Below are 25,300 nucleotides of genomic sequence, written 5' to 3'. Positions count from 1 at the left end.
TTTTTACAACAATGCGAGTCCCGGAAGGTTAATATTATTTGTAGGAATTTGGGTATACATAAGAATAAACAATTTTTGATTGGTATTCATAGTCCGAGGAGTGGAACAACAACTACATTATTAAACTTTTGATACTCACTTCGAGTGCACATGTTGAAACTCCATTCCCAGGGTACAGCCGCCCTGTGACGGCACACAGCCAAAACCCTGCATCCGCGTGAAGTAGTAGACGGTCACCCCATCGAACGTGATGCCCTTCTTTGGTCGCTTTTCTGTGGTCGCTCCCGTCGTCTCCTCTGCGGAACGCCGTTTGAGATTACTTTTCACTGGTGGAAGCTCCGTTATTTCCTTCTCCAGTGTCGACAGATTCCGGGACGGTTCTGAGCCCAGACCCGAATCGGAACCATCACTAGCTTCCTCTTCTTCATTCCCTCGAGTCGCGGCACCACCCCCGTCGGTCACTTCCGGCACACCATTGGTATGTCGCGTGTCGACGTACGGTTCCATGGTGGAACCATTGATCGATATATTTGGGGTATCCCCGCACGAAGCCGTCTTAAAACTATCATCGTCCAGGTTGGTAGACTTGGTCTCATTTGGTTCGTCGTCGTTTTCCAGCGATAGCGCACTCTCGTCAAGTACATTCACACTAGTATTCACAGGTTCAAGTCCCACAGCACTACATATTTGACTTTCGCGCCCACCACCGTCATCGTCCTCATGTGCACCGGGGCTCTTCAGAGTTGTCACATCCACTAGAATAATTTGACCGGTCGAACTGTCTAGCTCGCTGCTGACCGTTCCGGTCGTAGTAGCACTAACATTGCTAACATTTAGCACATCGTTATCACATTCGTCCAACGCGAGCGGATCGTACAGGGGATCCTCGCAGTTTAGCTCCTCTGATGACATCATGTCGGGAGCTTCGTGCAACGTTGGTTCCTCGATTGGACCCATGCCGTTGTTTAATCTGAAATAGAAGAAAAACATACAGTTTATAAATTAGTGATACTGATTCTAACACTACTGTGCCACGGCGTTTTCGGTGTCAGGCTGAAATCAATTTCAAAAGTCGCACATAGGAGTCTTCTCTTCTCCAATGGTTCTACATTCCTTTATCTCCGGGTCTCCAGTTAGCCTTGCGAACAAAGGCGTAGGTATGTGGCGTTGGATTACCAATTCGGAGATGGCGAGTTCAATTTTCGGTGCGGTCTAGGATGTTTTCGGGTGCGAAACATTCTTGACTCCCTGGGCATAGTGTATTCATTGTACTTGCCACTCAAGATACATACACATGCAATCGCGGGCATAGAAAAGCTTTCAATTAATATCTGAGGAAATGCTATTAGAAAATTGGAAAGCAGGCGAAGTTCCAGTGGGAATGTAGAGCCATAGAAGAAGAAGAATAAGAATAATAAAAAGATGTTAACTATTTTGAAACCCAGAGGACCAGACTCCTTAAGAACTCGATTTTTCTAAACAGATTTTCCATAGAGGTCTTTAAATACTACCGTCGTCGGGGGTGGGGGTGACAATGGGTCAAATGGGGATGAGAATGGGTCACTGTTTTAACTACTTAGAATGCTTATAGAGTAGATTGAATGTGTCTAAGGCAAGAAGACTAAAATATAAGAGACCTTTTTGAACGATGTTGTTATACGACCTCCAGGCTGCCGGTAAGGGCGCTGACCCATTCTCACCCCCGATGGCGGTACCCAACAAACCATAAAGAAATTTCTGATAAATAGATGCAGACGCGAAAAGAAATGACTGTAAGGTCTGCGGAATGTTTAACAAATGGTTCAATACACGGTACGCTGTTCACGAGGTGAAGAATGGAGTTATCATCACATTTGCAACCAATCGTGATTTCCCATTGAGCTTCAATCTATGTAATGTGCTCAGGCACGAGCAGTGATGTAAAATGTCATTGGCATTCATTTGTCTAATCTCTGGAAATATTTTTTTCAATAGCACGATATCAAATTATGAAGAGTAACCAACTTATTGCGCTCGAATGATCCTAATACTTTGTCTCACAGGACTTTGCTGTTAATATGTAGAATGAGGCGTGAAAGTCAAAATGTTATTCAAATATAACTTTGGTTAAAAATGCACCAAGCAATGATGGTAATTGAGCTATGACAGTACACAGGACTTAATAGCAAATATGTAGTTGGAATAAAAAACCTGGAGTACTGGAAATCACTATGGAGCAGAACTGGACGCAGCAGAAGGTCGGAACGATGATGAGCCCCTCTATCGCTCAACCGAGTTGATAACAACCAGCATGCTTTAGCTCAGTTCCGGCGATCCCAGGCGCGAATTGCGTTTGATCCGGACAATAACACCCTTGTGGAGTAAAATAGACAAACTGTTGTTCCCCAAATTGCAATAATAACCCGCAATTTCCGCAACATTCATGGTCACCACTGTCAGAAGGAAAGAAACGTTTGTTGATTAACAGCTCACTTTCTTGTTTTATACATTTTTTAAAAATATTTATTTCAAACAGTATGTAAAGGTCAGCTAGTAGAATACACCGTACATAAACGCATCGTCGAATCTTGCTGGTCGTTTCAGGTTGCTGCGTTTGCGAAGATCTCGTTCGATGGGTAGTATGACATTTTAAGGCTGTGGTTGTAAATCCAAATGGGGTTTGCTTGACTCTTCGAAAAAAGTTGATTCTGATAACTCCGATCCTTCAATGTTGAGCAACTCAGGTGCAAGCTTAACATCCTGAACATTCCTTGTGTAATGAATCCCCGATGCGGACATTATCACTACTTTTGCCCCGTCCCTGGCCACAACTTGAAACCGATCCGATGAAAAGTTCGGGTCCGTTTTCCTTCTTTTCTGTTGTGAAAGCAAAACAGTATCGCCGACCGATCTATTGCTATCCTTGGCTCCACGTACATTATCGACATATTGTTCCGATGCCAGTTTCGTCTCGGCGTCTCGTTCTCGTATTTCCGTGCGGTCAAGTTCTTTGGAATCGGTTGTTTCATATAAACCAGGAAAGTTGCCCCGGTACTTCTATCCTACCACAAGCTCGGAAGGCGTAACTAGCAACCGGGAATGTGATACACAGGTACTATGACGATGTACGTACTGCTGTAACGCGTTTCGTCAGTTGGATCTTAGATGCAGAGAGTGCTTTAATTATTCCAGAGTTTTATCTTTCGACCACGCCGTTACTTTGAGGGCTAAGCGGTACGGATTTTCAAACCCCCACTCCTCTATCTGGCCAATACGAGATTAATTCGACGCTCTGTCTCATCAATGTTCAACAATGTTCGGTACCGACGACCGCCGCGGTACGACCTAGAGCGACTGATGCAACCTGATGTCGCCACTGCATACGCGCAGCATCTCGTGACAGCGTTGCCGGAAGAGGGTGAGCTCGATGGGGCCCCTCTTGAGGACTGCTGGAATACAGTCAAAGCAGCCATTAACGACGCAGCGGAGAACAACGTCGGGTATATGGGTCGAAGTCGACGGAACGATTGGTTCGACGAAGAGTGCAGACAGATTCTGGAGGAGAAGGACGCAGCGCGGGCGGTCGCGCTGCAGCAAGGTATCCAGCAGAACGTGGAACGTTATCGACGGAAGCGGAGACAGCAGACCCGCCTTTTTCAGGAGAAGAAACGCCGCCTGGAAGAAGCAGAGTGCGAGGAGATGGAACAGCTGTGCCGTTCTCAAGATACACGCAAGTTTTATCAGAAGCTCAACGCATCCCGCAAAGGCTTCGTGCCGCGAGCCGAAATGTGCCGGGATAAGGATGGGAGCATCTTGACGGACGAACGTGTGGTGAACGAAAGGTGGAAGCAGCACTACGAGGAACATCTGAATGGCGCTGAGAATACAGACAGTGAAAGTCAAGGCAGCGGAGGAGATGACTACGTCAGCTCAGCGGACGATGGAAGCCAACCAGCCCCCACCTTGAGGGAAGTTAAGGATGCCATTCAACAGCTAAAGACCAATAAAGCAGCTGGTAAGGATGGTATCGGAGCTGAGCTCATCAAGACAATGCTCGAGGAGGACTTGCAAGCACTCGGAGTATTCGAGAGACGAGTGCTCAGGACCATCTTTGGCGGTGTGCAAGAAGACGGTGTGTGGCGGCGAAGAATGAACCATGAGCTCGCCCAACTCTACGGCGAACCCAGTATCCAGAAGGTAGCTAAAGCCGGAAGGGTACGATGGGCAGGACATGTTGCAAGAATGCCGGACAGCAACCCTGCAAAGATGGTGTTCGCTTCCGATCCGGCAGGTACGAGACGGCGTGGAGCGCAGCGAGCGAGATGGGCAGACCAGGTGCAAAACGACTTGGCGAGCGTGGGGCGTAATCGAGGATGGAGAGATGCGGCCTCGAACCGTGTATTGTGGCGTCAAATTGTTGATTCAGTGTTATCTGTTTAGATGATAACTAAATAAATGAAATGAAATGAATCGACGCTCTGGAAAGGTGGTCCGTTGTCACTTTGTATTACAGTTGGGTATCCCCACATCCGAGAAATCCCGTGAATAGCTGAGTTGGTTTAATTAGCATCAGTTCCTTTCATTTCCGTAACAAACAGATAACAAGAGCATTATCAGTCGCCCGATTCGAAGGACGGTACGGCGAGAAAGTCTATTTGCAGCATCTGCCACGGTCCATCGGGTAGCTCTCGTGAAGATAAGGGTACCGGTAGGTTACGTCTAGAAAGTTGGACACATGAGTCACAGTTCTTTACAAAACGTGTAATTTCTATGGATATCCTGGGCCACCAGAAGTACTCACGCATTTCCCCTTTTCATGGCTACCTCTCCGATATGTCCATCATGAGCAGAATCGAGTGTCTTACTTCTTAGTGAATAGGGTAAGAGTACTCTATTATTTTTAAAGATCATCGATCCAAGGCAATGCATGTCATGTTTTTGTGCTTTATATGCTTCGACCAGATCTTCACCCTTGGCATGTTCGTCATTGAAAATGGCTGCTAGGGTGGGTATGGTCAACTGGAACGCTTGCTCACTTAAGAGCAAAATCATTGAGCTGGCTGGTTTCCTCGATGAGAGAGAGAGATCGACGTGACGTTTATCACGGAAACGCACTTGTAGCCCGAGGTGAGTGTGGTGCGAGGTGCGGAAAGCGAGGAAGCAACCAATTGGTCCCAAATTCCGCACAGTTGTTCAGGACCCAGAATGGCTTCGAAAAACCATTGATTTGAAAAAATGACCATGACGCCCCACTCTAGTGTACATATTCCGGCCTTCCGTGTGGCGAGACTCGATCGGTCCAACTCCAGGGGAGGAGGTATGGCTATCGCATGAAGGAACAACGTCAGTTGTCGTCTGCTGCCAAGTCTGCACCTTAAGATCATCGAGGCCGTTGGGGTAGAAGTCACCACTCCCATCGGAGTAATCACCCTCATCGCCGCCTACTGCCCAACTCAAGCCAAGGACATCGATGGTACATCGGCTGCCCTTCGGGAGACTAAACGCGAAGCATCAAGCCTGGGGCAACAGTCGCGGCAATCGAAACGGTGCCATCTGGAGCAACGACATGGAGGAAGGTCACTTCACGATCCTGAGCCCGGATTCCCTCACTCGGCTGAGTCGGTCCGGAGCCCACGCAACGTTAGACCTGTACATAACCAACATGAACGATCACATCTTACATTCGATCGAATACCAAGAACTCAGCTTGGATCCACACCCAGTGGTGGTCGAAATCGGTTAATCGATTAACCATCACCAACTCTCCAGAAGGGACTACCATCGAGTGAACTGGCAGCGGTTCCAGCAGTGCGTTGACTCCACCATCGACTACGAGGTGCGTCCGGAGACGCAAGAAAGTATCGACCGCCAGCTGTGCGCCATCGAAGAGGCAATCTTGGTGGCTAGAGAGCAGTATGTTTCAAGACTCATCAGGTAAGCAACACCCTAACCATTGACAACCTCACCAAAGATCTAATATGTCTTCGTAATGTGGTTCGCAGACAGTACCAACGTACTGGGCTGCCTGCAATCAAAATCCGTTGCAATCGCTTGACAAAAGTAATCCAGGCCAAAATGGTGGACCTCAGAAATTGTGATTTTTCCAATAAGATCCGCGCTATCCCAGACTATGCTAAGCCGTTCTGAAAGCTAAACAAAATTCTAAAATCCAAGCCTCGCCCCATTCCACCTTTGATCCCATTAGACGATAATGACTCTTAGGATCGCTTGATAACTCCTGCTGAGAAGGTCGTCGAAATAGGTCGTCACTTTGTCAGCTCGCACAATCTTGGACAGAACATCACCAGTCCACACGAAGCAGCCATTAATGAGCATGCTAACAACATCCATTTTATTTCCAACGACTTCTCGGAGGAGTTGGAGATCTCAGCTGGCGAATTGACGGCTTATATCAAATCATCGAAGAACATGAAGGCCCCAGGTTTCGATAACATTCTGAATCTCGAGCTCAAACACATGAGTGCTTCGTTCTTTGAGCACCTTTCGCTGATCTTTAATCAGTGCCTCCGACTCAGCTACTTTCAATCGTCCTGGAAGTCAGCGAAAGATATCTCCATCCGTAAGCCTGGGAAGGATCCTTCCTCCCCCAAAAGTTATCGTCCCGTCAGCCTTCTCTCAGGATTATCCAAGGTATTCAAAAAATCTATTCATCACCGGTTACTTGAGTCTGCCGAAAATCTCAACATCTTGCTCGAGGAACAGTTTGTTTTCCGACGCGGTCGGTCAACTGTACACCAACTGACTCGAGTTACCAACGTCCTCAGACGGAACAAGTTTGTCTTTAAAACATCCGCCATGGCCTTACTCGATGTCGAGAAGGCATTTGACAATGTTAAAAATTAGGGTAAATGATGTATTTTGGACATCTGAATATATTTTGGATTTTTGGCTATATTTTGCGTGTTTTTCGACTTAGCTTTCTTCAAATAAATAGAAATTATCTGTCTCTTTGGTCTCTCTCATAATCACATTTCTAACCACATTTATGTACCAAAATAAACAAAATATAGCCAAAAGTCCAAAATATATTCAGATGGCCAAAATATCATCGTTACCTTACCTGTTGGCAAGGACATTCCGGGTCTCAATCAGCGGAGCGAGTTCCAATGCGCACAACATTGTTGCAGGCGTCCACCAGGGCAGTATCCTCGGGCCCCTGCTAATCTGTTCACCTCCGAAATGCCAGAACCTCCAGAAGGCGGCATTTTGTCTCTGTTCGCAGATGACACCTCCATCGTCTACAACGGTAGAGTGATCAGAGCGCTAGTGGCAAAACTCCAACGAAGCCTGGATGCCCTGACAGAATATCGCACCAGCTGGAAGATCATTATCAACGTGGCTAAGACCCAAGTCATCATTTTCTCCCACTGTAAATCCCCTAAACATGTTCCGCCTGAGGACTGTAAAATCATCCTCAACGGCACGTCCGTGGAATGGGCCAATGAGGCCGACTACCTTGGCTTGACCCTCGACAGCAAGCTTATTTTCAGGCAACAGGTTGACAAGACGGTTACGAAGTGTAACGTTTTGTTGAAACTGCTGTACCCTTTGATCAACCGTCGATCGTCATTGTCCCTGAAAAATAAGCTTGCTGTTTACAAGCAAATCATCTTCGATTACGGCATGCCAGGCTGGGAGAGCTGCACAAAAACTCATTATCTGAAACTCCAACGAGTTCAAAATAAGTTCCTGAGGATGATCCTCAACACTCTTCCCAGGACACGAGTTCCACCGTCTGGCTGGCATCAAAACACTACACGAGCGCTTTGGTGAGGGTAATGATCGGTTTAGGGTCCGTTGCTTGCACTCGGATCAGGCAGCCATTAGGGCGCTTATACCCAATTAGAATATCAAATTGTAATGTAAATATGTAGATAAGTTATCAAATTATTAGTTTTTAAGTCAAGTTAAAAGCCAAACCAATGCCTTTTCGGCTAGTATTTTGCAATGCAATTGTTTTAAACTAGAATATGTAATTTAAAAAAAAGAGTTACTAAGCTGAAGAACCTTAGGGTCAAACACTTGACTTGTAAAAAAAATGTTATAACACAAAAATTTGGGAAATAAAAATAGATTGTACTACTACTACCTCTGGAACCTGCTTTGAGCGTGCTTACAGCGGCACACTAGGAGTTAACTTTCTGAAATCAGTATGGCGAAAGGCATCTAAGGTTCGATTTCTCAAAATTAAGCACATTTATCGAAAAAATATTTGACAGGCGTAGTAGCGGACGCCTTCCTACATAACCGGTACCAAATAGTTTTTCACAAAAAGTTCCTAATTTTAAGAAAACCCGCGTTAGATGTCTTTCGCCATACACATTTCTGGCGGTTAATTCATGCTGGCTATTTGCGCATATACGATAGCGCCTGGATGTGGAAGCGGCGGGTAGAAAATCAGCCACTGCCAATACATAATTCATCACTCTTTTTTCCTAATCCATTTCTCACAATTCCTTCCTTTTTCTGTAGGCTGACCAGATCATTTCGGTGAAAAAACCGGACAAACGCACATGCAAAACATGACATGCCAGAAAACCTTGTGACAAAATTCAATAGCTCTGGAAATTTCAGATTTCATTCACCACCATAACCTTCTATTGTATAAGGCTAGTTGTGAAAAAATACTCAACTACAAATATTTCACTCTTTGAAGGGGCGTGGATAATACACGAAGGAATAAAAAATTACGCATTTTATCAAAATATTTTTAGAAAAATTGTGGAATTTTGAAATTTAATTTAAGTCTACTCTTAAACATGGATTTTATTAATGACCAATATCAAACACTTTTCCCAATTCTGAACAATTGAAAATAACAAAAAAAAGTCAAAGTACCCTGCCTAAAGCCGGTTCTAAGAAATGTCAAAAGACAAATGTGAAAAGAGCAATAGGGTGGGATTATTGATTTCCCGTGATAAAACCATTTTTCATGAATATAAGAGAGGGAAAATCTACGAATAAGATCAACAAAGGAAACGAAAATTAATATTTTCTTTTTCTTTATTTATGTGAATTTTGATATTAGAATCAGTTCATCACTCATTGATAAAACGTAATTTCAATCATTTTCATAAATATTGTTGTGGTATGTGAATAAATGTCAAAGTTAATCAATTGACAATTCTGTTTAATCGAAATTGATTCTGATGACGCTGAAAGAAGCCTTACCCCTAGGGAATCTTGTCCATTGATTTTGTTCCCATGTGCTTCCAGAAAACGCTATTTCGTCGCAAAAAGTAAAACAAATCCTGGCTTATTTATAGGCTGGTTTACAGCACGGACTCTTGGAGATTTCTACCGGATTGTATTTCAAATCGGGCCGAAATTCTAATTTTCTACAACGGAATCCCATAAATCCTACCCTATGGAAGCGAAATTTGCAGACAAGCTCCTGATCTGTGAACTAGCCTTAAAGTACGTGAGGACCACAATCCGAACATATTTTCCCTCGGTTTAAAACTGCCTTAAACTCGATTTTGTTCAGCTGATTTATGATTTTATTTTTATTTTTTTACAGTGGATGATCTCGAAATATTCAGAATTATTCAGAAAGACTTTGAATGATTCGTGATGATTTATTGTTTTATTGTTTATTGAACTAGAATTTCTTCAGCAATGGTTTTTCATGCAACTGTTTCCCCAATTTTTTTAAAAAAAGAGGACAATTCAGCCCAAAAGGAGGACATTTGTTTTTTAATGAAAAAGGAGGACATGTCCTCCTTTGGGATACCATATGGTCACCCGAAACTTGAAGCGCAGGGACAGACAGTTCATTTTCGTTTTTTTTTTCCTTGCCAAGTAGGTAATTCTATTTTTTTTCAAATCTGCTCTACCACATATTTTTCAATCGTTTACAGATAGCTAGTTTACAGATCAGGAGCTTGTCTGCAAATTTCGCTTCCATGGGTGTGACGGGACTTATCCGCCCGAGAATCCGAGCTGTAAACCAGCCTTGAAATTAGCCAGGATTTGTTTTACTTTTCACGACGAAATTGCATGAGACCCGCCGTTTTGGAAGCATATGGGAAAAAATCAATGGAAAAGATTCCCGAGGCCACTGTAGTCGGATATCATGAAATCATGGCATTAATAAATAACTCCTTAATACTAAGGTTACAATAATTAAGACATTTTTTAGGTTGTTTGTCGGTTAAATCGGGTCAGACCCTACCATATATTAATCTCTGAGATATAGAAAGTTTATGCTAAAATAAATATTGTACATAGATACAAAATTAAATTAAAACAATCATATTTTGGAAATAAATCCACATTTTAAAAAAATGCATTCTATCTCAGAAACAAAAGCCTTTTCAAAGATGGTTTCTTCGCAAGAGTTGCTCATAATATTAAATTCTAAAACTTTGCAGAATACACCATCATCCTGTCATGCTCATATAAAAAGTTAGCTGAAGCGCCGCCATAGCGGAAGAGTTCTGAACTATTTTTGTATTTCCATATGAAGGCCTACTTATCAAGCAACAACTTTGTGGAAGACATCAAACTTCTATGAGGCAACCCTAACGAGTTATTTATTAATGCCATGATTTCATGATATCCGACCACAGTGCGAGGTGTGAGGCTACTTTTAAAGTCATTTAAATCAATTTCGATCAAAAAGTACTGTGAATTGATAAGATTTGACAACCATATTCACGGAAATAATTAAAATTACAGTTTATTAATGTTCTCCTTGTTGAGATTCTTACTATTCGTATTAGCAAATTTTCCCTCGCTTATATTCATGAAAAAAAAAATTAGCACGGGAAATCAAAAATCCCACCCTCTTTCGCGTTTGTCTTTTGACATTTTTTTTATTTATTTTTTCTTATCTCTCTAATGCTTAGACCGGCTTTAGGCAGGGTACTAGTTATTTTCAATTGTTCAGGATTGGAAAAGTTTTAGATATTGGTCAGTAATAAAATCCTTAATGCATGTTTAAAACTAAATTAAAATAAAATTTCAAAATTCCACAATTTTTGACCCTTCCTTCGGAAGTGTCTATAATTTCACTTTGTATGCGTTACGCAGGTGTGTTACGTATTAATCTATCAAGAAATCTCGTGAATTATTAAATAAAATGTATGGTATTTTAAACAAATTCACTTTGACATTGAAAATATAATTATAACAAATGATATGACATGGAATTATGCCTATTTTTCTGATTTGTTTCAAAGAAACAAATGATTTTAATTGAGGAACATATAGAAGCATGTACAAAAAAATCTTCTCAGAAAAGCAAAAACGTAAAAATTGAAAGGGATTTCAAAAATTTCTTCAGTGGAAGCTAGATAGCAAATGTGAGCATGTTTTGAGACACTAATATATCACTTGTATGGATGTATGTATGCGTATGTGTGCAAATTCTGAAATTTACTACCATAAAAATCTCGCTCATTTTTAAGGTATTGAACAAGTTTAGTTTTACCAAATTATGCATCCATAAGGCGAAATATATGTTATTATTGAACGCTATTGAGTTTCGCTCAGATCAATGACTGATTTAGTTAGTTCTGTATTAATTAATATCGAGGTCTCTGGAAATTACGAGTACAATATATGCAACCAGCGTTACGATATTTACTAACCATGTCACAATAGTTATTCAATCCGACGAGCGCCTTATAGATAGGCAGCATGAAGTACAGTACGTTATCGTTCGTTGAGTTGTCACTCAACCCATGGCATCCACCTTTGGGTAGGCAATTATTTTATCACTTTCACGGTAAATCGCCGTGGGAAGCTGAGTAGTTTTATCTCGTTTTAAATACTGAAGTCTGGAAAAAAATTCCTTATAACTAAGGAAGGGTCAAAATCTCACTGTAGGTGGATTAATCTGGGTTTTGAAAATATTTTGAGAAATTCGTAATTTTTTTTCCTTTGTGGCTTTTTCCGTGCCACTTTGAAATATTATTAGTTTAGTATATTTTCACCACTAACTTAATAAAATAGAAGGTTATGATGGTGAATGATTCATTCTAAAAAATATCTCCAACTTCTTAGCATTAGCATTAGCATTAGCATTGAGCATTTCGCACAAATTCGTAGGTGGTACAAGCCAAGACTATTGTATGAGAGTAGCAACACTTTCATCCGTTACCACAGATATTGATTTGGGACTAATCGCTATCTCTTAGATGGAAGCAATGCACTCTCCAATAGTCGAGACCTGTCCTGGCCACGTCCTTGCGAATGCTGAGGAAGGGGAAGGATGGTTAGTTAAACACCTACTTAAGAAAGATGCAGAGAACTCTACGACCTCTCATAGGTGCCACGGGAGGTTTTTGGATTGTTAGTGTTAAAGGTTTAACAGTAGGAATCGTTCTGGTAGAACGTGAAACACAGAAAGAACTAAGATAGAAATACAAAGTAGGAAAGGGACGAGCCTGGAATTGAACCCACGACCTCCTGCTTATAAGGCAGAAGCGGTAGCCACTAGACCACCGAGCTCGTCAAAAATTATCTCCAACTTCTTACACTGAAAATGAAAAAAAAATCATAAATTTTGAAATTTCTACAGCTCTTGAATTTTGTCACAAGATTTTTGACATTTCTCGTCTTTTCTCTTTGACAACATATTTTTACGCTGTGGAATTACACTGAAAACAAATTTTGCTTTCGATGAAATCAGCATGATTACTAAGTTTAAAATCACGAAATTCTTAATTTGATATCAAAATAAGTATTCAATTAGATTGTTCTTATGAGCATTCAAAACAACACCATATTTTATTTGCATGTAGCATAATATTCGTAAATAAGGCTGAAACAAATATTAAAAAACTAGGTTTGTTTTCATTAGTACCCGCTAAGCTGCGGAGGACGACGGAGGTCCTTCGTAGCATAGTAGGGAAAGCACCTGTCTAGCGTACCGGTTTCGTGGGATCAAACCCCACCGAAGGGAGCGGTTACCCTCCAATACATTTTCCGAACCATCCCCCCCCCCGTTTAGAGACCAGTAATGAACGGGCTAACTCACGTCGACAGTATAATTTTATATAATTAACTGAGGAATGCATATTGAAAACATGTTTTGATGTTCTGAAGATGGACAGAAGTTTATCCATACGTTTCTTTGCTAGGTCTTTGTCTGAGATGATCAGACCTGTACCGATCGACAAGCATGTTTCGTTGAGTAAATGGGTTGTATGAATAAAAATGACAAAAAATGAAATGAAATGCTTCTTTTCTACATACTAATATTCATTTATGTTTAAATTGCAATACTGCTTAATATGGTATCGATAAAAGTAAACTTACCCAAAGATTGTTGAACTATTAGCATTCTTCTGCAAATAGGTCAGCAAATTCTTGATTGGTTTCAGCATACTTTATGTGGAGCCCTCCCGACGGTCTTTTTCCGGTCGCACTATCACTTGTTACGAGCCTTTCCAGGTTATCCTGTCCGTCACAGTTAAAGCACTTTTTATTGTTATTAGAGGCTGCAACACTTCTTAAAATTCCTTCTCGACGATGCACTACTCGATTTGTCCAATCGGTGTCATTTTCGCAGATGGGTAACATTGCTGCACACTGACTGGCCATGTTCTAAACTTCCGCTCAGGAATTAGACACCGACCCGACAGGCCATGTCGGCTCGGTTGGGACCGGTATTGTTGCTCTTCCTTGGGTTGATGATGATTTCGCCACTAGACCTGTGCGGAAAACAGAGAGAGGACAGCCAAGACGGGAGATTAGATCGATATAGGGAACTCGTTAGGTGTTGATTGGCGATTTCAATTATTCCCCATAAAACATCAACCCGTTCACGTTCCGGGTGTCCAGTACGCGCAATGGATCGATCGTTGCAAAAAATATTATTTTCTCTTCGTCCCTCATGAGTTTTCTATGTATGTTTTATGTGCATAGCTTATCACCTTTAACGAATGTTTTCGGTGTTTTTTCTTCTTTGGATTCTCATACTCTATGGATCTTTGAACGTACGAATGGATTGCGCGACGCGACAGATGAGAGAAGACACACTCCACTTGAACAAATCGGAGATTATCGCAGCGGTGGAATACTGTTATCAGAAGTCTCCAAGTTGTCCCGACCTCCCGTCCGTCAACTGGCGTGGAGTAGCCGAGACACAGGAAAATTGAAATCAAAACCTTGAATACGCCAAAATCATGACGCAGCGCGCGAGTTTTCGAGCCTCTCTCTCTGTGCAACTTTAGTGATTCACTTGGGCCATTATTCTACTATGGCCCGACAGTCCTGTATCGTGACGACGACAGCGGAGCAAGAAGTTATTATGAACCATTCGCCTTCGTAATGACGAAAGCGCGTTTCCAACACCTACCACCGAGGAGACACACTGAAAGTCTTATTTCTCTACACTGGCACACAGAGAGCGAGAAGATCAAAGATTTTTTGCCTCAATGCTGTTTTTAAATTTTTCAACCGCCTGGGCCAAGTATTGTACTCTCCGAACAAAACCTATCTCGTTTGCTTTGCAGCCAAGAGTATGTAGGCAATGTACATATCTCATCGCTGAGCACACCCTACCCCATCATCATCGTCGTCGTTTTCTTCGGGCACCGTTGTTTGACGTGCTACGGCTACGGGGTCTACGGTAGTCTACGTGTGTGCACGAGCACCACTACAGCGTCGAACAGAAACCTTCAGCAACCGCACGGTAGATTCCGTGTGCCGTTCTCTAGCTAGCGACGGAGCAGCACTACTGAACCGCAGCACAGCGCCGAGCTTCAGCCTGACTTCAGGCATCTGTCGACACTGTTATACGGACGATAATCGAAGGCGATGCCGTCGCCAGTGTGCCAACCTACACTTTTGCGTTGGGAGCTTCTGAAACTTGTGCGCTGTTTCAACAGTGGTTCCTCCGGCAGTAGGAAACTAGATACCGTAATAATTAAAAAGGGGCGTTAGAGGTGTGCCGGAGTGGCATGATTGTACTAGATGTAGGCTTAGGATGCAGCTATTGAATAAAACAATATTTAAAGCAATATCTCGCTTTTTATCAGACGAATCAGTACTATCCCATTTAATTGCATAACTTGATTGTAACTTGACAGATAAGTAGTTAGATTTTAACAGTAAGGTCGTCTTCAGTGTCTCGTACTTGAATCGAGGAACTCTGACATTATCCAACTATTTTTTTTAATTTAAATAATTTATGATATTATTTAACACTAATAAACAATATACAATAATTTAAAAATACGAAAAATTCGCTGTTTGATTAACATCACAAACGGAAGTAAGCAAAATTACACCTCAAAGCGATTGCGTGAACAAACTTTATGTTTTTTTCAATATTTAAAAAAAATCGTTTGTCACTGCTTAGAATAACTCAAACTTACAATCAATTAACACAATCTTAGTTTAATCAAATTCTAATAGCAATCAATACGCGTATCACAAAGACTTACTATATCAGCAACAACTGTCGTAATGTAGCCCGATGGGTGAATCGCATAAACAGGGTACAGTGTTGTTTAGGAAGTGAGGGGGAAGCCCGAGTCTATTATTATGTGCTCTCGCAGATACCCGTTTGTCTCTCGCGTGGATGTCTTTCAGAGATGGAGAGCGCAAAATACGATCGCCAGCATAGTTGGTTGACAGGGTTGAACTCAGATTGAATGTAATCGTTGTGGGTTTAACCAAATCAATTAATGTTACATTGCGATGCAGGAGAATCCAAGTTAATGCACCTAGTGGTGGTGATGGTGCTTTTCTCATGCATATAAACGAGGTAAGTAAATAGAATATTAGAAGGATAAAAAAGCATTTATCACCACTTTTTCCAACAATGATTCATATTTTTTAAATGTGTGGTTCTCATTTTCTTAAATAATGTTTTTAAAACATAATATGAAACTACATTAGAATACTGAAATGGCTAATATTTATAATTATGGGAACACAATATTGTCCATAACAGAAATATTTCCATAATAGGGAAGAAATACATCGCAATACAGATTACTTTTATTATGGATCTAATTGAGGGGTTCTAATATTAAACAAATTCAGTCAATCTTTCAAATTTTGATTTCTATAAAATATGTAGGGTAAGGTATGGCAAGATGGGGTAAGATGAGACAGTGTCATTTTTTAGCAACGTATACATTTCAACGCAGAGGTTATTCCTTTGTAAGAACAATAATTTTGTTCTAATTTATTGCCACTCGATTTGAGGCTAAAATTTAATTTTGGTAGAGTATGGCAAGAATAAATATTTTTCAGCTTTCTTATGCGAAACACAATTTTCCATAAAACATGTGAAATTTTTAGAAGTACTATAGTGTAAGAATCATAAGTAATCCGTAATATAGGTGATGTTGTACTAACTGCGATGAAATACCTAAATAAATTTGACATCAAAAATTAGACATTCTAACATAAACTTGCAAATAGGGCAAGATGGGTCAGCATATACTGAACAGCATAGTTCGTAAGGTACCGTAAGGTTCGTAAGGTAAGGACCTAAAAAAACGCTAGTTCGCAAAATTGTTAACGCATACTTAACCGACTTTATCGAAAATGTTGTTTGAATATGTCAAGGGTAAGTGAAAATTGCAGATTTTGGCTTTAATTAAAACTTTTAAATCGTTTTCGATGTCACACAATTATTCAATTGATTTGAAAATCAATGATAAATTTAGAAACGACTATTATGTTAGACATCCATTGAGTTAAAATAAAAGTATTAGCTTTTCCCGGTAGTTTAAAGTCATGATCGAGAAATAGCATTAGTATGGTGCCTCAAATGGTTTGATTCCAAATATTTTTGTGTCGGGTGAATTCGTTGATAGTTCTGCTCCACTTTCCTAGACCATTGTTACCATTGAAAACGTTTATCGATTCATCGGCGTATTTTCACTTGCCACGGGGTACATCATATAAAACATATTTTCCATTGCTGATTTCATCATCAAATTGAAAAAATAATATCGCAGTTAGTATTACAACCCTTCTAGATGGTCTTATTCACCAATAGTAGTAGCAAGGGTAAGTAAACCAAAATTAAGCAGTTAAACAATTTCTATATTCACCGTTTTATAGAAGCAGGATGGTTGCAATTTTGTTGTAATTTTTGTTCATAACACAAACTTGCGTAGATTAAGTAAAAAGATAATGATAATGTGGAAGTTTGTCTGGAAATTGCTGCTGAAATTGATGTATGGTAGATCCTCCGAGAATTTATGCAAAAATTCATTCGAATACTTTTTCATACATTCAATCTGGAGGAATTTATCTAGAATAATCCGCAGGATTTTTTACGACAATACATGCGAGAATCCATCCATGAATTCCTGTTGATATCGCTATGGATTTTTTTTTTACATAAATACGTTGGTAAAACATAAGAACTTCCGGGAATTCTACCGTAAATTCAAATTTTTACAGGCATTCCTGCTGTCATAGCTTCAGGAATTTCCGAGGAAATTGCCACGTGAGTTCATGAGAAAACTGCTCCAGAAGTCCCTGCACAAATTCCTTTGGTAATGCTTGTGAAAATTTCCTAATACATCGCTTTAGGAATTCCTGAAGACATTTTTTGATCAATTCCTACTAAAAATCAATTCTTTTCCTAATCAAGGTGGGATTTTTAAATTTTGTCTGTTGTTATCGCTACAGGAATTACCGTGAAAATTCCTCTATGAACCTATCCAAAAAAATGTTTACAATTTATCATAGCAAAATTCTGCAGAAATCCTCTCCAAGCTGTGAAAGTTTATTTATTAAATTACTCATAGAATCCTTGAGGAAATTAAATTCCTTCGTATTTTTTTCAGTTGGAATTCCGAAGGAAAAACGTATATAATAGTTATCCGAAAATGACGCAAAAATTTCTTAACAAGTCCTGTGGATATTTTCCCGAAAATATCTGTGGAAATTGGAAATTGCTGAACAAAATTCCTCGTCAATCACTACGAAAATTCTTATTATAATGAGACATCTGCATCAAATCAAAGAACATTTTTGTTTTGTTTTTCAATTGTTGTATATACTCTGATTCATTCCAGAGAAATGCTATGAAAGCAATATAAAACCTTCAATACTATAAGAGAAGAAACTAAATCCCGACGGGAAGATTTGACGAGATAAAAAAATGGATTTTAGGAATCAATAATTAATTACCAAAAGTGACGGGCATCCTTTTATAATACTTGTTGAACAATTGAACAAAAGTGTAATGCATGACATTCAATAAGGACTTGGAAATGTCCGAAAATTTTTGGAAGTATGGAGTTCAAACGTAAAGTTTATTCTCAACATTATTTTACTATAGAAAGGAAGCTCCATGCATTACATCCAGATTTTTTTTTAGTAAATTTCCACCTAAAACTAAATCCGCGCCAAATCCGCGCGAAGTCTTCAAATCGTTATGTAAATCCGCACCGAATCCGCAAAAATCGCGAAATCCGCGTAGTCGTAACAACCCTGTATAACTATCTGTTTATCTCCAGGAAATGTAATGGATATAATTGAATGTATATTGAAGCTTTGAGTACTGAAAAAAGATATTCTTGCAGTTGTAGATCTTAAGTCCCGAACTCAAGGCCAGTTTGGATCACCCAGAATATCCCAAAATTCAATTATATATGTGATGGATATAATTGAATACCTATTAAACCTATGAGTACAGAAAAACGGTTTACATGCAGTTTTAGATCTCAAGTTCCGTTCTCAAGAATAGTTTGGATAACCCAGAATATCCCAGATCTACCATGCTTTTGCCAGTGTTTTTCTCACCTTCTATAAAATGTAACGAATACAGTGATAAATAAACTATGAGTAAAGAAAAAAAAAACTTTTATTGCAGCTGTTGTTATTTTGAATGGCCTAGGACTTCCAAGGAAGATTAAATATATTTGATTGAAGGGAGGGGGACCATTTGGGCAGCACCCCGTATTCCCGTCTGCAACGTTAATAACTCGACCGCGTTCCAACCAAATGGCTTGATTTTCTGTACATCACTAGATATCGACAGAAACTAACCATGTAATAAGAAATAAATAATTTGGTTGTAATGCGCTCGAGTAATGAACGCTGTGGACGGAAAGAGGGGGTGCTGCCCAAATGGTTCTATACCCTATATCACGATAACTCTACGGATACGTTTGCATAAAAATCTTTTTTTTAAACAGTACAATCCACTGCCAATATACCTAACATTTTCTTATTCCTAACTTCACCGTGTCCGCGCGCGCTCAAAAAGTTTCGCCAAGGGCGCTGAGAGTCCACGCTACGGCTCTAGAGTCTAAATAATGTCTACTAAATATCATGCAGCATTAACCCATGCAAGCTCTTCTACACGATTTAGTACATGATTTTGCTATAATGTGAATTTGTGAATGAACCTTAACCGTGTAGTGGATTAATCTGTTCTTACAAAGGTACTCAGCAACCTAATCGCAGGCATCGGATATTCTACCCGCAGCTCTCAGTTGTTTTCTCCAGTACGGGTTATTGGGAGGAATGTTTTGATTTTAAAGTTTCACCTAAACTAACGTAGTGCTACAAATCGAAAGCGCAAGCTACTATTTGAATCATTTGTTTGAGAAACTGCATATATTCAGTTTTACACAATTTATAGAAAACAACAAACAAAATGTTTTTAAACAAATTGGCACCAAATCTTTCGATTTCTTCGATACAGATCAATAGTGTTTGGCAAAATTCAACACCATGGGGTACTTCCAAGGCAAAAACAGCAAGCAATGCTCCACAATTGCTCTGTGCGTGTGCGTGCGTGAATATATGTAGTTTCTCAAACAAACGATAAAAAATCATACACCCAACCGGCGGTTGTTAGATTTTCTAGCAATTCTGTATTAGAATCTACCAAAACCTGTATAAGAACTGGGCATATGCGAAATTGTTAGATTCTTATACAAAAAATTTAAGAAAAGCTTACAAAATTGTTAGATTCTTCTACAATGTTTGTATAAGAATATAGCAATTTCGCATATGTTCTTATACAGGTTCTGGTAGATTCTTATACATAATCGTTGGAAAATTTAATAACCGCCGGTTGGGTGTACATTCCTTAACAGTTTTTTTTCCTATTGGATTCATGGATTCAGAATATATAAAAATCTAATGTTGGACAAAAAAAAACGTGAAGTTAAATTATATTTTGATTATAGTTCGACTGAGATATTTGTTCTTGTTCGAAAAAAACAGAAAACAAGTGTTAAATTATATATAACTCAGAGAGTCTGTGCGAAAATCGCGTAAGTTTATTCAGTTAAATTATTCTTTCAGTTAAATTTATCATGGGTTGTAGCCCTTCGAATCAGTTTATTATCGTAACAGATACCGAAAAACGTCTCTCACGGTATGCTGCCTATCGAGAGTGTATACAGACGTGATAAGTGAGAGATTTTCTCATTCTCCTTTGAATTCAAATATTGATTAATATGCGTGATGAGCCAACATTACATCCTAGGCTAACATATCCTCCCGTGATCCTATTTATACGGACATCAAAAGCTGAATTAGAGCAGCGGTTCTCAACCTGGGGTACATGTACCCCTGGGGGTACCTCGGACAAAAATGCGTAATGGCGGACATAGGGAGACGGCAGGTATTTTCGTCTGTTCGTCATAGTCTCGAAAACCAATAAAAGAGACGCTTTTTTGTAAAACTCATGCGTACCAAATCGTAAGCTCAGGAGAAACGTTCTGCTATAGGTGAGTTCTAGCAAATGTACTTTGCTTTCGTTGGTTTTAGCCCCTATGACGATGGACGGAAATACCTGCCGTGTCCCTATTACAATTTCAATCAAAATTCATTGATGAAGTTTTGATAATTGTGTATTTTCTATTTCAAAAATTTATATTGTACATAATATGTAATGCGATTCTTCTTCAATGGCTCTACATTCCAACTGGAACTTGGCCTAGCTTTTCAACTAAGTATTCTATTAGCATTTCCTCAGTTATTAATTGAAAGCTTTTCTATGCCCGCCATTGCATGAGTATGTATCTTGTGTGGCAAGTACAATGGATACACTATGCCCAGTAATGTAATGCGATTAATAAATCCCAATTGACACAACCAGCACAATGTATGAAGGGCTGCGGAACAAAAGATCAAACGAACAAAAAGTCAAATGAACAAAATGATTTTTTTTTCACTAAAACTCGGTTGTTTCGTTGCAATAGGATTAGAAGCATCCTTTTACGCCTCTCGGAAGCCTCCTCTCAAGAGGCTCGGAAGCCTCCTTTCAAGAGCCTTTCTAGATGCTCGAAAGCCTTTTTTCGAGAGGCTCAAAAGCCTCCTTTCAAGAGGCCCCTTTCAAGAGGTTCGGAAGCCTCCTTTCAAGAAGCTCAAAAGCCTTCTTTTCTAGAGACTCAAAAGCCTTTCTTTTCTAGAGACTCAAAAACCTCCTTTCAAGATGCTCGGAAACCTTCTTTCAAAAGGCTCGAAAGCCTTCTTTCAAAAGGCTCGAAAGCCTTCTTTCAAGAGGCTCAACAGCCTTCTTTCAAGAGGCTTGTAAGCCTGCTTACACCCTGCTTGAAAGTCTACTTTCAAGTGGTTCGGAAGCCTTCTTTCAAGAGGCTTTCAAGGAGCTTCCCTTCAAAAGGGCTCTGAATTATGTTTTCAAGAAGATTGGAAGCCTACTTTCGAGAGGGGGTACTAGAGTGGCCCAAGCTTATATGGAAAAAGTGGAAAGTCTGGAATTTCAAACCTTGCACCCTTAAATGACAGTTTGGGGGTCCCAGAAGCTCCCCTGAAAATTTCAGCTCATTCGGTCCAGTGGTTGGCGTGCGCAAATGGCTCAAAGTTTGTATGGGAAAAGTGATCCAAATGTATGAGGAAAAGCAACCGTTTCAGTTTTTTGCTTCTAGGTGGCGCTGTAGTCGACGGATTCCTGTTGTGGACAAAATGTAGAACCTTTTTTATATAAGGAAGCGACTGGTGAAGACCGGATGTAAATCCCTTTGAAATTGGCCAAGTTATAAGCATCCAAAGTCGAGGGTGTCGAGCGTGTCCCCCAGGGGTGTTTAAAATGAGAGCAACGTACCACCGACCGTTGCGGCGGCGATGCAGGCGTATTCGGTTCCGTGCGAAATTAAATGCATGATTATCACGCAATCTCGCGAATTTTTATCCGATTGGTAAATACTTTCCGTGCTCTGTATAGTAGTGTAGCTAGAGAGGGAGGGGGTGGCTTACCACTGAAGCCAACGAGCTGAAGTTTTTAAGGGGAGACAAAATTCATGAAATACTTGTAACGAGTTGTTTTCATACATCGTGATGCCCGTTGCATCAATTTTAAAACGATATGATATAATCGTTACAGACAGAGGGACGGAAGGACAGAAAGACAGAGAGACCTGGGATATTATAGAGTAGAGTGGGGCAAGAGTACGCACTTAGTTTTCAATCGATCATGTGGCCCTTATGAAGCAAGCTTCTGCATATCAAATCAGTGTCGATGATTAATATACTCTTCCTTTATGTTACCCAGTGGAAAAAATATTGAAATTATGGAGATTCGTTTTAGTAGAACCCTTATTTCAAGACAAGTGAAAAACGCACTCTTACCCCACCGGTGGGGTAAAAGTGCGCATCGGGTGGATTAAGAGTACGCATTTATCCAATCATGTGCTTCGAGTATATATTAACACAAATAAGAGTTATTAACATTTAATTGATGTTTACTGTGCATATATTAGGGAATGTTAAAATATTACGTAACTCTTAAAGGGGGAGGGGGTCCTAAAAATGTGCACTTTCATAAGAAAACCATTGTTTTTTTATATATACAAAAAACTACAGAGGTAAAAATATATACAGTGTTTCGCGTGGCGTATACAAAGGCATTTTCCTTAAAGAAAGTTCACCAATCACGTAACGTAAAACTTGGCAATTCCATCACCCCTCCTCCCTATCTTACACTATTTGTATGAATATTCTAGAAATTATATGGATTATCATACATCTCGCAACCCCTCCCAGCTAAACGTTGCGTAATTTATGAATGTTTCTTTTGATTAAATGAAATCATAATTTAGATGAAATTGTGTTTTCGTACTATGTTTGGGTGTACAACAAGTCCTGATATAATTTCATTATTTCGCTTCAGTGCTTTGTTCGCTAAGTCCTTTCTAACACCGAATTACTTCAACTTATCCTAAAAACTTGTGATAATTTCGAATTCTGTCCCTTTTTCTTAGTTGTGGATCTCTTTGGAAGAAGTCTTATTTCGGCCGGAGATACGGGTTTGACATCATAACTCGAAGATTCAAATGCGTACTCTTGCCCCACCGGTTCCTGCGTACTTTTACCCCACAGTCCCAAAAATTATTCAAGTAATGGTTTTGACTACTTGGAAAACCAACCGGATTGGTGTTCTGTACCATAAAGTACTCTATACAATAGGTTATCGAAATGGTATAATGTTCACCTGATTGAACGTATATATGGTAATGAAATAAACCAGAAACCCAATTATTTTTAGCAAAATGACCAAAAAGTTATCTAACTCCATATCTCCCTTGTTGTTTATTCAAATCGTTTACAATTACACATGATAATAGTTGGCCAGAATACCTGTTAAACTGATGCAGTGTTGCTAGTTTATCTTTTTTTATTACTTCAAAAAATCGAAAACGTACTCTTACCCCACGCGCACTCTTGCCCCACTCTACTCTATAAGTTATATATTTTTCAAACAACAGTTTTAATGTTTACAAGGATGTTATTGATCATTTAGTAATTTGCGTTCGATCATTTAGTAGTTTGTTAATAACTCATTCTAAAAGCTGAATTGCGAAATGTGTTGTATGGTGGACTTCTAGTGCGAAGGTTTTTCTACAACTCTGCCTAATACTCCGTTGTTAGATTTCGATTATTAACGGAGTTATAACGCTAGTTGTAGTAACTTAAACTAAATAATTGGAATTTTGTTATCATTTAGTTAGTTACTGAAACCATAGCTATAACTCCGTTACTAGTGGAATTAAAACAACGAACCACTAGGCAGAGTTGTAGAAAAACCTTCGCACTAGAAGTCCACCATACAACACATTTTGAAATTCAGCTTCTGGAATCAGTTATTGACAAACTACTAAATGATCGAACGCAAATTACTAAATGATCGATAACATCCTTGAATGTTTATAGCATAATTTGTTAACTGTATAAAACTACAAAGTTATCAACAAACAACACTTATACCTATATAAATTATTTATTTCAACTGTTAGGCCTTCCTTTATAACAGAGCGAGTGCAACCTGGAAAATTTTGCCTATGCTGTTGAACAACTTTGAGAAGATATTGAAACTGCTCTTCATTTTTTGTCAGTTTTCCACAAAAATCTTGAACTAGTTTAACTCCTCTTTCAGCATAGTCATTCACTACCAAAAATTAATTAATTTTATTTCTACTTTCAACAAATTCTTCCAATTCATCCTTTTTCTTCTTTGTATTTTGTATTTTGAGAAACAAAATCTGAAAGCGTACAAGAAGTCAACTTATCGATCGTAGATACTGTCAATTTTATTTTTCTTGCTTCATCACCCTTACAAGATTTTAAATTGTGTGCCATTTCTTTTCTCTCATCAGTAGATATTTCTGGGTCGAAAAAAGCCAGAGCGACTAGTTCTTCACTCAAGTACCATAGATGATTTGCAAATCTTGTAGCCGCAGCCATATACACATTTCTTGATTGATCAGGGAAAGCATCTCGTAAAGTTATCATTTTTTTTGCCAGGTTTAGATCATTTCGTGCTGCTGATGAGGGTAAAGGAGCGATCCAAATTATTAATGAAACTAGACTCTTGCTCTTTCTGTTTATCTTCCGCGTGAGATTTTTTTTTTGATAATTGCTCGCATTTTGTTAAATAATTTTAGGAGCTTATGCTGTTGGCATTGTAGTGTTGCATTAGAGGAATTCTATATTTCTCCCTAAAAATTTGAAGTTCAGTTACTACAGTTTTAGCAGCTGGTTTTATACTCAAGTGTTGATTTTTCATTATAAAACGCATCTGACCAAGCACATCACCGTTTGAAGGCAACTTTACACCTCTAAAACTTTCAATTGGGACAACAAGTTCCATACTTAATTCTTCCTTAGATTTTGAATCCATTTTATGTATTCCACTTGCATGATCAAATATCACTTCACAAAAGCAAGAAGCACATTTTTCTTGCAGGACCAGTGGTTTTGGAGATACAACGATTTGAAGAGTGAAAAATTAGTTACGTTATATCGAGGATTACCTGTAGAAATAAAGAGTTTTTATTTGATTTGTTAATACAACAAATAGGCCTAATGATTTGGGAGTTACTATTTTATGAAAAATTAA

The 25,300-nt window shown here is 39.5% G+C and overlaps 1 protein-coding gene across 5 annotated transcripts in view; it reads right to left on the bottom strand.

The window, feature by feature from the left end:
- LOC134212954 (uncharacterized) overlaps nucleotides 1–25,300 on the bottom strand; it is a 46,667-nt gene that overhangs the window by 4,525 nt on the left and 16,842 nt on the right. The window contains exons 1-3 of one of the 5 annotated variants that reach the window (XM_062691344.1): nucleotides 14,515–14,670; nucleotides 13,267–13,661; nucleotides 140–970 (exon numbers count right to left, since the gene is read on the bottom strand). In XM_062691344.1, coding sequence (XP_062547328.1) covers nucleotides 140–970; nucleotides 13,267–13,334 — 899 coding nt within the window. In that variant the 5' untranslated portion in view covers nucleotides 13,335–13,661; nucleotides 14,515–14,670. Of the gene's footprint in view, nucleotides 1–139; nucleotides 971–13,266; nucleotides 13,662–13,883; nucleotides 14,283–14,308; nucleotides 14,451–14,514; nucleotides 14,671–25,300 lie in introns of those variants that run through there. The other 4 variants (XM_062691345.1, XM_062691343.1, XM_062691342.1 and 1 more) reach the window with 4 other exon arrangements.

The sequence above is a fragment of the Armigeres subalbatus genome, chromosome 2 (genome assembly GCF_024139115.2).
Source record: "Armigeres subalbatus isolate Guangzhou_Male chromosome 2, GZ_Asu_2, whole genome shotgun sequence".
Classification (NCBI taxonomy): Eukaryota; Metazoa; Arthropoda; class Insecta; order Diptera; family Culicidae; genus Armigeres; species Armigeres subalbatus.
Note: the sequence above shows the minus strand (reverse complement) of the source record. Positions and strands in the feature narration are given on the sequence as shown.